At 49.9% G+C, this 13,417-nt stretch overlaps 1 protein-coding gene across 1 annotated transcript in view; it reads left to right on the forward strand.

The window, feature by feature from the left end:
• The first annotated feature begins 534 nt into the window (after window positions 1-534).
• ANAPC5 (anaphase promoting complex subunit 5) overlaps window positions 535-13,417 on the forward strand; it is a 79,501-nt gene continuing 66,618 nt past the window's right edge. Inside the window, exons 1-4 of the mRNA XM_077461982.1 lie at window positions 535-833; window positions 7,134-7,213; window positions 7,385-7,494; window positions 11,028-11,253. Coding sequence (XP_077318108.1) covers window positions 633-833; window positions 7,134-7,213; window positions 7,385-7,494; window positions 11,028-11,253 — 617 coding nt within the window. The 5' untranslated portion in view covers window positions 535-632. The remainder of the gene's footprint in view (window positions 834-7,133; window positions 7,214-7,384; window positions 7,495-11,027; window positions 11,254-13,417) is intronic.

Genomic DNA, 13,417 nt, shown 5'->3' on the forward strand with positions numbered 1-13,417 from the left:
AAATTGGTCTGGTTAGGAAGGGGGTTTAAGTGCCCGGTGGTCAAGAGGTTAAATGGGAGGGTGGAACTCTGTTTTAATCACAATATGACTTCTGTCGCAATTGTATATACTGTACTATTTTTTTCCCATATTTGCTATGTTTTTCCACTCAAAAGTGGAATTACCCTTAAAGCTTTGACCAGTCACTGGAAGTGAATTGCTTTCTATGCACAGCTGCACCAGATTTTGCACTCTACAGTTTTAGCAACTGAACCCCACCATGTCTTCTTCTGCACCCTATATTACATTCACTATCCTCTCCTGCACCAGATTGCTGCAACTGCTATACATCTAATTTCACGTTCCGTCCTCCCCCGCACCCCATATTTGGGTTCCACGTTCTTTTCCTGTCTGCTCTACTCAAGTGCAGAACATGCACACTACAATACATTGCAACACGCTTCCGGTTTTAGAACACGCCCTCATACATGCAACCTATCATGTGACACCCGAAGTCCAGACCCTTTTCTGAATGATGCAGTTCCGGCTTCCGCCGTGTTCCTATTGGTCGGTGGGATGACGCGGGATGTTGTAAAGCCATAGCTCTGTGTAGGATAAGGAGGCGGCAGGCTGTGTGCGTCTCTGTTGAAACCATGGCCAGTGTACATGAGAGCCTTTACTTCAACCCCATGATGACCAATGGAGTGGTGCACGCCAATGTCTTTGGTATTAAGGACTGGGTGACGCCGTACAAGATCTCTGTACTGGTACTGCTGAGTGAGATGACCAAGAACATGGAGATCAGTGCGCTGGAGAAGAGGAGGCTCAATAAGCACATCCTGCCCCTTCTCCAGGTTAGCACACATCATCGGACATCTTCATTCCAACCTTTATAGTATAAAGAGCTGCTTTCAGCCATGTCCTATACATAGAGGGAGGATGCAGCCAACATAGGCCGTGGCTTGGAATGACATCCACAGATAATGTTATAGATTGCATGCAGATCTGTCGACCCCCCCCCCGCGCGGCCAGGGAGCTGTCGCCCCCCACCCGAGCGCAGCCAGGCAGCTGTCGCCCCCCCCTCAACCGAGCGCGGCCAGGGAGCTGTCGCCCACCCAACCCCCGCCCCCCCGAGCGCGGCCAGGGAGCTGTCGCCCCCCCGAGCGCGGCCAGGGAGCTGTTGCCCCCCCCACCCGAGCGCGGCCAGGGAGCTGTCACCCGCCCCCCCCCAGCGCGGCCAGGGAGCTGTCACCCGCCCCCTCCCCGAGCGCGGCCAGGGAGCTGTCGCCCCCCCCACCCGAGCGCGGCCAGGGAGCTGTCGCCCCCCCCCCCACCCGAGCGCGGCCAGGGAGCTGTCGCCCCCCCACACCCGAGCGCGGCCAGGGAGCTGTCGCCCCCCCACACCCGAGCACAGCCAGGGAGCTGTCGCCCCCCCCCCCCCCTCAACCGAGCGCGGCCAGGGAGCTGTCGCCCCCCACCCGAGCGCAGCCAGGGAGCTGTCGCCCCCCCCCCTCAACCGAGCGCGGCCAGGGAGCTGTCGCCCACCCAACCCCCGCCCCCCGAGCGCGGCCAGGGAGCTGTCGCCCCCCCGAGCGCGGCCAGGGAGCTGTTGCCCCCCCCCACCCGAGCGCGGCCAGGGAGCTGTCGCCCCCGCCCCCCCCAGCGCGGCCAGGGAGCTGTCACCCGCCCCCCCGAGCGCGGCCAGGGAGCTGTCACCCGCCCCCTCCCCGAGCGCGGCCAGGGAGCTGTTGCCCCCCCCACCCGAGCGCGGCCAGGGAGCTGTCGCCCCCCCCCACCCGAGCGCGGCCAGGGAGCTATTGCCCCCCCACACCCGAGCGCGGCCAGGGAGCTGTCGCCCCCCCACACCCGAGCGCGGCCAGGGAGCTGTCGCCCCCCCACACCCGAGCGCGGCCAGGGAGCTGTCGCCCCCCCACACCCGAGCGCAGCCAGGGAGCTGTCGCCCCCCCCCCTCAACCGAGCGCGGCCAGGGAGCTGTCGCCCACCCAACCCCCCCCGCGCGGCCAGGGAGCTGTCGCCCCCGCCCCCCCCCCCCGAGCGCGGCCAGGGAGCTGTCGCCCCCCCCCCCACCCGAGCGCGGCCAGGTAGCTGTCGCCCCCCCCCCACCCGAGCGCGGCCAGGTAGCTGTCGCCCCCCCCCCCACCCCCCGCGCGCGGCCAGGGAGCTGTCGCCACCCCACCCCCCGCGCGCGGCCAGGGAGCTGTCGCCACCCCCCGCGCGCGGCCAGGGAGCTGTTGCCACCCCACCCCCCGCGCGCGGCCAGGGAGCTGTTGCCACCCCACCCCCCGCGCGCGGCCAGGGAGCTGTCGCCACCCCACCCCCTGCGCGGCCAGGGATCTGTCGCCCCCTCCCCTGTCATTTTGTTGTCTATGCCGGGAATGGTGCCCCATCATTGGTTTCAGTGGGAAAAAATGTCTGTTTCAGAAGGATGAATAGTTGGTGTCAGTGGTAGGAATAGTGCTATCAAATGGAGGAGTAATGCCCCATATATACAGGTCCTTCTCAAAAAATTTGCATATTGTGATAAAGTTCATTATTTTCTGTAATGTACTGATAAACATTAGACTTTCATATATTTTAGATTCATTACACACAACTGAAGTAGTTCAAGCCTTTTCTTGTTTTAATATTGATGATTTTGGCATACAGCTCCTGAAAACCCAAAAATCCTATCTCAAAAAATTAGCATAATTTATCCGACCAATAAAAGAAAAGTGTTTTTAATACAAAAAAAGTCAACCTTCAAATAATTATGTTCAGTTATGCACTCAATACTTGGTCGGGAATCCTTTTGCAGAAATGACTGCTTCAATGCGGCGTGGCATGAAGGCAACCAGCCTGTGGCACTGCTGAGGTGTTATGGAGGCCCAGGATGCTTCGATAGCGGCCTTAAGCTCATCCAGAGTGTTGGGTCTTGCGTCTCTCAACTTTCTCTTCCCAATATCCCACAGATTCTCTATGGGGTTCAGGTCAGGAGAGTTGGCAGGCCAATTGAGCACAGTAATACCATGGTCAGTAAACCATTTACCAGTGGTTTTGGCACTGTGAGCAGGTGCCAGGTCGTGCTGAAAAATGAAATCTTCATCTCCATAAAGCTTTTCAGCAGATAGCTAGCTGCATTGACCCTGCCCTTGATAAAACACAGAGGACCAACACCAGCAGCTGACATGGCACCCCAGACCATCACTGACTGTGGGTACTTGACACTGGACCTCAGGCATTTTGGCATTTCCCTCTCCCCAGTCTTCCTCCGGACTCTGGCACCTTGATTTCCGAATGACATGCAAAATTTGCTTTCATCCGAAAAAAGTACTTTGGACCACTGAGCAACAGTCCAGTGCTGCTTCTCTGTAGCCCAGGTCAGGTGCTTCTGCCGCTGTTTCTGGTTCAAAAGTGGCTTGACCTGGGGAATGCGGCACCTGTAGCCCATTTCCTGCACACGCCTGTTCACGGTGGCTCTGGATGTTTCTACTCCAGACTCAGTCCACTGCTTCCGCAGGTCCTCCAAGGTCTGGAATCGGTCCTTCTCCACAATCTTCTTCAGGGTCCGGTCACCTCTTCTCGTTGTGCAGCGTTTTCTGCCACACTTTTTCCTTCCCACAGACTTCCCACTGAGGTGCCTTGATACAGCACTCTGGGAACAGCCTATTCGTTCAGAAATTTCTTTCTGTGTCTTACCCTCTTGCTTGAGGGTGTCAATGATGGCCTTCTGGACAGCAGTCAGGTCAGCAGTCTTACCCATGATTGCGGTTTTGAGTAATGAATCAGGCTGGGAGTTTTTAAAAGCCTCAGGAATCTTTTGCAGGTGTTTAGAGTTAATTAGTTGATTCAGATGATTAGGTTAATAGCTTGTTTAGAGAACCTTTTCATGATATGCTAATTTTTTGAGATAGGAATTTGGGGTTTTCATGAGCTGTATGCCAAAATCATCAATATTAAAACAAGAAAAGGCTTGAACTACTTCAGTTGTGTGTAATGAATCTAAAATATATGAGTCTAATGTTTATCAGTACATTACAGAAAATAATGAACTTTATCACAATATGCACATTTTTTGAGAAGGACCTGTAGTGTCAGTGGGAGGAGTGCTCCTTTATTGGTGGGTGTAGTGCAAGATGGAAGATGGAAAGATGCGTGGAACAAGGGTAGAGAGGGGTAGAGCACAGGACATTCTAAGTAGGGATGCACCGAATGGGTTTTTTGGTGCCGAAACCGATACCGAAAATGAAAAATACACTAGGCCGAAAACCAAAACCGATACCGAAACAGCACCGATACCGAAAATGACTGTTTTTAAAAAATATTTTTATACAGGAGGTGGTCAGAGACTGGGGACATGGTACAGGAGGTGGTCAGAGACTGGGGACATGGTACAGGAGGTGGTCAGAGACTGGGGACATGGTACAGGAGGTGGTCAGAGACTGGGGACATGGTACAGGAGGTGGTCAGAGACTGGGGACATGGTACAGGAGGTGGTCAGAGACTGGGGACATGGTACAGGAGGTGGTCAGAGACTGGGGACATGGTACAGGAGGTGGTCAGAGACTGGGGACATGGTACAGGAGGTGGTCAGAGACTGGGGACATGGTACAGGAGGTGGTCAGAGACTGGGGACATGGTACAGGAGGTGGTCAGAGACTGGGGACATGGTACAGGAGGTGGTCAGAGACTGGGGACATGGTACAGGAGGTGGTCAGAGACTGGGGACATGGTACAGGAGGTGGTCAGAGACTGGGGACATGGTACAGGAGATGGTCAGAGACTGGGGACATGGTACAGGAGGTGGTCAGAGACTGGGGACATGGTACAGGAGATGGTCAGAGACTGGGGACATGGTACAGGAGGTGGTCAGAAACTGGGGACATGGTACAGGAGGTGGTCAGAGACTGGGGACATGGTACAGGAGGTGGTCAGAGACTGGGGACATGGTACAGGAGGTGGTCAGAGACTGGGGACATGGTACAGGAGGTGGTCAGAGACTGGGGACATGGTACAGGAGGTGGTCAGAGACTGCATGCATGGTACAGGAGGTGGTCAGAGACTGCATGCATGGTACAGGAGGTGGTCAGAGACTGCAGGCATGGTACAGGAGGTGGTCAGAGACTGGGGACACGGTACAGGAGGTGGTCAGAGACTGGGGACACGGTACAGGAGATGGTCAGAGACTGGGGACACGGTACAGGAGATGGTCAGAGACTGGGGACACGGTACAGGAGATGGTCAGAGACTGGGGACACGGTACAGGAGATGGTCAGACTGGGGACACGGTATAGGAGATGATCAGAGACTGGAGACGTGGTACAGGAGATGGTCAGAGACTGGGGACGTGGTACCGAAGATGGTCAGACTGGGGACATGGTACAGGAGATGGTCAGAGACAGAGGACGTGGTACAGGAGGCATCCCCCATTGCAGCCAGTGTGTCCCCATTGCAGCCAGTGTGTCCCCATTGCAGCCAGTGTGTCCCCATTGCAGCCAGTGTGTCCCCATTGCAGCCAGTGTGTCCCCATTGCAGCCAGTGTGTCCCCATTGCAGCCAGTGTGTCCCCATTGCAGCCAGTGTGTCTCCATTGCAGCCTGTGTGCCATTTTGCAGCCAGCCTGTGCACTGTGTGCAGGGAAGAGAGCCGCCTCCGTCGCCTGTTTGATAACAGCGCCGGGAACATCACAGCTTTCATTTCAATTGCTGTGTGTTCCCGGCCGTGCGCCGTCACACGCAGCCCCTCCCCCTTGTCCGGGCACTTTGATAGACAGATCATCCGTCCAATCCTGCGGATGATCTGTCTATCTAAGTGCCCGGACAAGGGGGAGGGGCTGCGTGTGACGGCGCACGGCCGGGAACACACAGCTATTGAAATGAAAGCTGTGATGTTCCCGGCGCTGTTATCAAAAAGGCGGCGGAGGTGGCTCTCCTGCGCTATGATGGGCGTCACCAGGGGCGGGGGGCGGAGCCCCGCCCCCCACCCAGGCCACGCCCAATTTTCGGCTCCATTATCGGACGTTTTTCTCTTTCGGCAAATTGCCGAAAAGGGCATTTTCGGCCGATATGTTTCAGCGGCCGAAATTTCGGTGCATCACTAATTCTAAGGCAAATTTCCTGTGCCCTACCCCTGTTGATTGGCTGAGAAAAGCGTATTCACTGTAATCTATCATTCTAATGCTAAAGGAAACACCCGTTGACAGAAGAGAGAATCACAGTTCAACTCAAGCTTAGGAGAAAACCATCTGATCAAACTACAAATTAGCCAGGCTGGTTACCACCTAGCACAACGCCAATTTACTAGCAGCCTTGTTTAGGACAAGACTTCCATTGCAATATTCCCAACGCACACATTCTTGTAGAGATGGCTGTATTTGTAAATGGGTGCTGAAGTGACCACTGGCTGGAATCGTGTATAGTCAAAAAAAAGAATGTCACCAGCACACCAAGATCCCCAAAAATGGGTGAAAAACTTTAATCACATAATTACAGCACTAAGCAATGTTTTGGATGCCTGATGAAGGGGTCCTGCGTGGCTCAGAAACGTTGCTTTCTGCTGTAATTATGTGATCGCCGATTAAAGTTTTGGAGTAATTTTTGGGGATCCTGGTGTGCTGGTGACATTACTTTTGTTGTTTAGGACAAGGGTGCTACATATACAATGTTTACCTATCCTCGTTGTTTACACCTAGACTAGAACTGCTAGCAGAGAAGGGTGACCATTTGAAGTGCTTTAATAATCAGCCCAAGGTGTATGAAAAGTGCAGAACCTCCAAAATACTGTGCTCTTCAAGGCACAAGAGGTGTGCTGCGTTGCGCAGTTCTTTCATTTTAAATAGGATTTGAATACACGAAAATATAGTTCCTGCACTAGCTGTTGAAGTGCAGCCCACCACAACACGGATTATTTGCAGCTGTGCAATGTGGTGCTCTATAGTGCACTAAAAATGTTAATTTTGGTGCAATTAATGATGTAATGTGTGTTGTGGTGTAAACAAGCTCTCACACAGTGAGGGCAATATGTCTCTTAAAATTCCTTGCCCCAGCCTGTCAATGAATTTGAGATGCTTCTGAGATCATTCAGAGTTCCTTTCCATGTGCATTTGATCTGTCGTTTTTCCTTCTGTACTGTATTTGACCCTCATTTTTCTCTTTGCAGGGTCCTGATATGTCACTGTCCAAACTGCTGAAAATTATTGAAGACTGCTGTCCAAATATGGCAAGTTCAGTGCAAATCAGGTACACTATTACAAAACAACACATCTAACAGATGCTTAGTGGAAATAAATTGTATAGAGCTTTAAAGTTTAAAAGTTAGTCTTGACATGGACATTTTTGTTGTGTTGAGCAATATATGACCGGTATTATCCCATGGTCTCTTAAATGCCTTTGTTTGCATATTTCCTAAAGGATAAAGCTGATGGCTGAAGGAGAGTTAAAAGACATGGAACAGTTCTTTGATGAACTCTCAGATTCATTCTCAGGAACAGAGCCTGATGTACACAAAACAAGTGTTGTCGGTAGGTCCAATAGAATTAAAGTGATTGCAAACAATACTAAAGTGGGGACACATGTTTTATAAGTAAGCTGGCACAATCATGGTCAGTTACCCCAAAAAGCATGCACCAAAAGGTGCCTGGACACTATCTGTACTATTGTACTGCTGTATGCCACACTGTCATTTATAGTGCCATTCTACCCTTGAGACCAGGTAGTCAGCTTATCTTTAAAGTAGACCTCCAGAACGGGTTTTTGTTTAATGTGTTGGGTACCAAAAGTTGCCTGTAATAAGGTGTATTCTGCCTCCAGGATCGCTATCTACAGTTTCACTGATGCTATACCTCCAGCCTTGTGACAGAAGAGCTGCAACCAGGGCTGGTGCAAGGATTTTTGACACCCTAGGCGAAACCTCATTTTGCCGCCCCCTTGGCTCCACCCCTGACTCCACCCCCTTTGCCCTGCTCATGTAATCCCCACCTTTTTAATGGCCGCTACTATTTTGCATGCAACACTTTGCTAGACCAACTAAATTTTACAGTTTTGCCCCAAACCAGGTTTTGGATCAAATAATTCAAAACTAATTTTTGCGCCCATCAAATACAGACTCACCAGCGCCCATCAATGCCACTTTACCAGCATCCATCAAATACAGACTCACCAGCGCCCATCAATGCCACTTTACCAGCGTCCATCAAATACAGACTCACCAGCGCCCATCAATGCCACTTTACCAGCGTCCATCAAATACAGACTCACCAGTGCCCATCAATGCCACTTCACCAGCACCCGTCAAATACCATGTCACCAGCGCCCATCAAATACAGACTCACCAGCGCCCACCAAATACAGACGGATCAGCGCCCATCAATGCCGCTTCACCAGCGCCCGTCAAATACCATGTCACCAGCGCCCATGATCCAATAGAGACTCAGCAATGCCCATAAAATACAGACTCGGGGGGGGGGGGACATTTTAGCAGATCAGTCAATATATAATACATATACACTCATACACATTTTAAAATGACATTTCATATACAATCTCATTTAGGCTGGGTTCACACTGCTGCGGGGGGGAGATCCGGATGTGATTCGCATCGCACTGCAGTGCAAATCACATCCGATCTCCGTAGCGATGCGAGTTCAGCCATACAGATAGTCTGGCTGAATTCGCATCGCTCCCGCAGCAAACTCGCACGGGACCCTTTTTTTGGTCCGCAGCAGAATCGGATCGCATGGGTGTTCACACCATGCGATCCGATTCCTGTGCGAGTGTGCAGATCGCACTGCGATATGCGGACGGATCTGGGGGTGTCATTAACATATCATTGACACTCCCAGCAGTTCGCATAGGGCAGTGTGAACTGCCGGCGGGAGTCATGCGATGCGGGAAAACGCTGCGGATTTGCGGCGTTCCCGCATCGCTATAGTGTGAACCTGGCCTAAGAGAGAAAGCAACAGTTTTTACTTATTCCACCAGTGACACCTGTTTCTCACTGGCACCCACTCTGCTGTGTTGTCTGTGTACAGTGTGTACCTGCTGGTTCTGTTCTGTGTCCTGTGGTGCCTCTTCCTGTTACAGCCAGCCCAGGCTGCACCTGTCCCAAAGCCCGGAGAGAGCAGGCGCCACGCAGCCATGTATCCCACGATGCTTGCATCCTCCATCCATCCATGACACTTACTCCGTTCCAGGAGCGCGTGGGGGGGGGGCGGGGCCGGGGGAACTGTGTTGCTGGAGTCTGGAGAGTGGCCTCGGCGAGATGTGTCATGTGACAGACTGACAGACAGTCAGAGAGCGGAGAGAGGAGAGCGAGGGGGGGTGGAGGGCGCTACTGCTGCCTGACACAGTGACACACACAGAGAGCGCCCAGAGGTTTACTGGCTGGCTCCCTGCAGTGTGTGTTTACATCAGCGGAAGGGAGGGGGGGCGGGGCGGGGGTTGGTGGCGGCGCTGCTTGACATGGCAGGATATACAAGGACAGTGCACTATGCAGGAGAGGAGTACAATAACCAGCGGCTGGGCGCCCTAGGCGGTTGCCTAGTCCGCCTAGTGGTAGCACCGGCCATGGCTGCAACATTCCTACCCAGAAATCACTCGCCACCCCTTCTCTCCTTGTCCATTTACAGAACGCTTTGGGGAAATTTATTTAAAAAACTGGTGCAGCTGTGCAGAGCAATCAATCAGCTTCTAATTTCAGCTTGTTTAATTTAACTTTGACAATAAGCCCCACGTTCATATTGGTGACATGTCAAATCGCAGCCTATTGCTGGCAATGGCACTGTCCCATTTGGTGCGACACTGACTTTGTGGCACCGCACCGATTTCCAAAAGTAGTTCCTGCACTACTTTTGACAACTTCGGGGGCAATTTTAATAGACATCTGTGCATGAATCAGCTCGAAAAAATGTAAATATATATATGTGTGTGTGTGTGTGTGTGTGTGTGTGTGTGTGTGTGTGTGTGTGTGTGTGTGTGTGTATATATATATATATATAATCATTTTTTTTATTATTTATTTCTTTTGTACCTCATAGTCCTGAAAATGGCACACTTCCTGTCCTGACATGGCCACACTTACTTGACTTCAAACATGTATGACTTATTTCCATTACATGGTGAATTCATGAAAGATAAAGATTGTTTTTCCTGTTTTTGGGTCACAAGAAGTGATAAAGACACTACATTTCTGGCAAGATCAACAAATATTTTCTTGTGGTAGAAAACCAGGATATACCTAACCAATCTTAAATGTTCCCTCCCACCTCCTAACAACTAAATGAACTGAGCTGGGTAAGAAAGATGCGCATACATACTTGTTTTCAGGCCGCTCTGATCTAGTCAACGTGATCTTCCGTGTCAGCCAGCACAGCTGCAGAGGAGAGAGCGCTCTGGCAATGACTGGTTTTGCCTGGAATGGTGATGTCATCCATTGGCTTACTATGGCCCATCCTTTGTTAGGACTCTTTCCTCTCCCCTGAAGCTGTCGTTAGCTGACACAGGGAAATCTGATCACGTGTCCAGAGCAGCCTAAAAATGGGTAGGTATGCAGCATGTTCTGACACAGCTTAGTATAAGTATTAGGAGGTGGGAGGGAGCATTTTCAAGATTATTTAGGTACATCCCAGAAGTCTACTTCAACTTGCTGAAAATGTTCCTACCCTGAAAAATCAAAGCTAAAAGGGAAGAGGGACAAGTGTGTTACAATGCTCCTCTATACCTGAAGTACCAGGTATATCTGTTTGCTTCTGATGGCACATAAAGAAGTGAGGAACAAATAGAAAATGTGGTTAAGCTGCTTCAGGTGCCCACATTAAAGTGAATGCTACTTTCCCTTGCATGGGCAAAACATTGAATCACTTTACAGTTGGAGGCAAGGAAAGTGTTAGGAAGTTAATAAGGTAGCTGATATACTAATCCAGATACTCCGTGCAAGTTATTATTGTGTAGTGAACACCCACTGAAGCCATTGCTGTTACTATTGTATATAAAACACGTGCTTTATGTTGAGTTCCATTTTTAAAACCATTTTGATGTATATAATTCCTGTTTATAGGGCTGTTCCTTCGGCACATGATCTTGGCCTACAACAAACTTTCCTTCAGTCAGGTATACAAGCTGCATACCTCATTGCATCGTTACTACCACAATGATAAGTCCAAGACTTTACCAAAGCCAGAAAATGAGGAGGCGGAAATGGATCTCTGTAACAGTGATGAAGAGGGTGAAGAAGTAGATGAAGGTGGAAAGATGTCAAAAGAAGACCTTGATTTTGCTATTGGGTAATCTTTTTAAAATATATATATATTTAATCTTTCTTTGTGGGGGGGGGGGGTTGGGTTGGGTTATCGGGAGGAATATTTTATATTTTACATCAGATCATATCACATCACATTGTGTGTCTGCCCATGCCATGGGAAAATCAAGAAGAGCAAAGAGACCCAGCAATCAAAAAAATTGAAAATAATTGTCAAATGTCTGGCTGTAGAATCCAGAATCAAACACATCAGTATTATAATAGACGTGTGCTTTCCTCAGTACTAGAAAGTACCCTTGTGCGAGTGTATCCATACAGGGTCTAAAGTCCCATGGTAGAAGAATATAATTATTGAGGCAGTAAAGGGTCCATGGTACAATTCAACAAAAATGCCTAATGATAATTTAATTAAAATGTATTGTCAGGATAGAATTTAAAAAGCTAGTGCGCTCCTTTTGAATGTCCTGAAAACATTAGGAGGGAAGTGGTTCTTTGCAGAGTTGTGAAAAAACCAACGCAGACTTGGAAGTCAAACCTTTTACTCTTTTACAGGGTATGCAATCATACACTATTCTGCTTTTGCACATCAGGCATAGATAATATTTCTAGTTTGCTTTTGGTCCTAGGCATAGTTATGCTTTTCTCTAATACATCTCTACTAGGGCTTAGGCTTTATTAAAGGAGAAATCCAGACAAAGACCAAAAAACAGTGGCTACATGCTCTTTTTTTGATGCAACCTTTGGCAGTAGATCCTTTGATCCACATCGGATTTTGGCCTGCAGTAATCCTAAAAGGCAAAGCTAACCATTACAGGTGGTGTGTTCTGTGTCAAATGTGGCTAACACCATAATTGTTTTCCCAGCTTAACTGACATTGTACTCCTGCCTGTAGGGTTTTTGCATTCTAAAATGCTTAACAGATGTTTTGTGCATTGGTACAGATGTGATGGGACACTGACAGATTTGTCCACTCAGAACATCGGTTGGGAGCTTCGTCGTTCTCAGACTGGGGGCCCGCTCACAGCTGCGCTATTCTGTGATCACAGTCAAGACGGGATCAGGATATGGGTGATTTGCCCTCTCAATCATGTGACGGCTGTGTCCAATCTTAGCCTTCACAGTGTAAACCAAGACACGTGTCTCTGTGACAGTTCTCCACACTGAGCTCAGTGCGGGGTGGGGGATCAGGGTATTCTGCAGCCTCTGTGACCGCTCTATGTGTACGGATGATTTTACACACAAACCTGTCACAGATCCCCACACACAGTACACCAAGCACCACTGTCTTTGTCCCCATCACACCTGTACCAGTGCAAAAACATCTGTCGGTGTCCCCATGAACATCTGTACAAAGTGCAAAACGCATCTGCAATGGTGTTCCATTGTGGCATCAACCTCTGTCAGTGACCCCTGGTGGGCGATCAACATCTGTCATAGTGTACAAGTGCACAAAAACATTTTTAGTGTACCAGTGTCCTAGCTTTAAAGTGTCCTACTTTTAGATGGAGACATGAGATGTATTGAAGGGTAACAGTCCGGGTAGTATACAATAGGTAGAAGAGCAAGAGGATAGCCACAGGATTAAATGAAGCGGATATTTCCCAAGCAGAGCTCCTGAGTTGCGCTCCTCACACCATGCCGGTCCAGGCCATGCCCCGGCTGTCTGTTTTCATCCGATCTCCCATTAGAGGAGAGCGGGTCTCTGACAGGTCCATCTCTGCACAGTGAGTGGAGAAGGACCTGTCATCGCCTATGTGAAAGAGCCCTTTAGGGTTTTAAGAAATGTAAGAGGCCGTCAGTACATCAGGTGTGATAAATTTTCAATGATTGGTACCATAGCTTGTAGACTATAACTTTCACACAGACCAAATAATATACATTGATTTGGGTTATTTTTACCAAAGAAATGTAGCAGTATAAATTTTGGTAGTGCAGTCTCTCTCTCTCTCTCTCTGGATTTGCAGTGCAGTCTCTCTGTCTCTCAATTTGTGGGGACAGAAATTTTGGGTGTTGTGTCAGTAAATTTCAATCTTGTAGGTTGGCAACACTGATTTAAAGGTCTTAAATATCAGTGTAAGGCCGCGTACACACGGGCGGACTGTTCGCCCAACCTTGTCCGCTGAACAGTGTTTGGGCGGACAGTCCGCCCGTGTGTGGGCTTTCAGCGGACAGTTTCAGCGGACAGTTGG

This window comes from Lithobates pipiens, unplaced genomic scaffold, assembly GCF_037356315.1.
Source record: "Lithobates pipiens isolate NorthernLeopardFrog02 unplaced genomic scaffold, aLitPip1_a1.2 Scaffold_3, whole genome shotgun sequence".
Taxonomy (NCBI): Eukaryota; Metazoa; Chordata; class Amphibia; order Anura; family Ranidae; genus Lithobates; species Lithobates pipiens.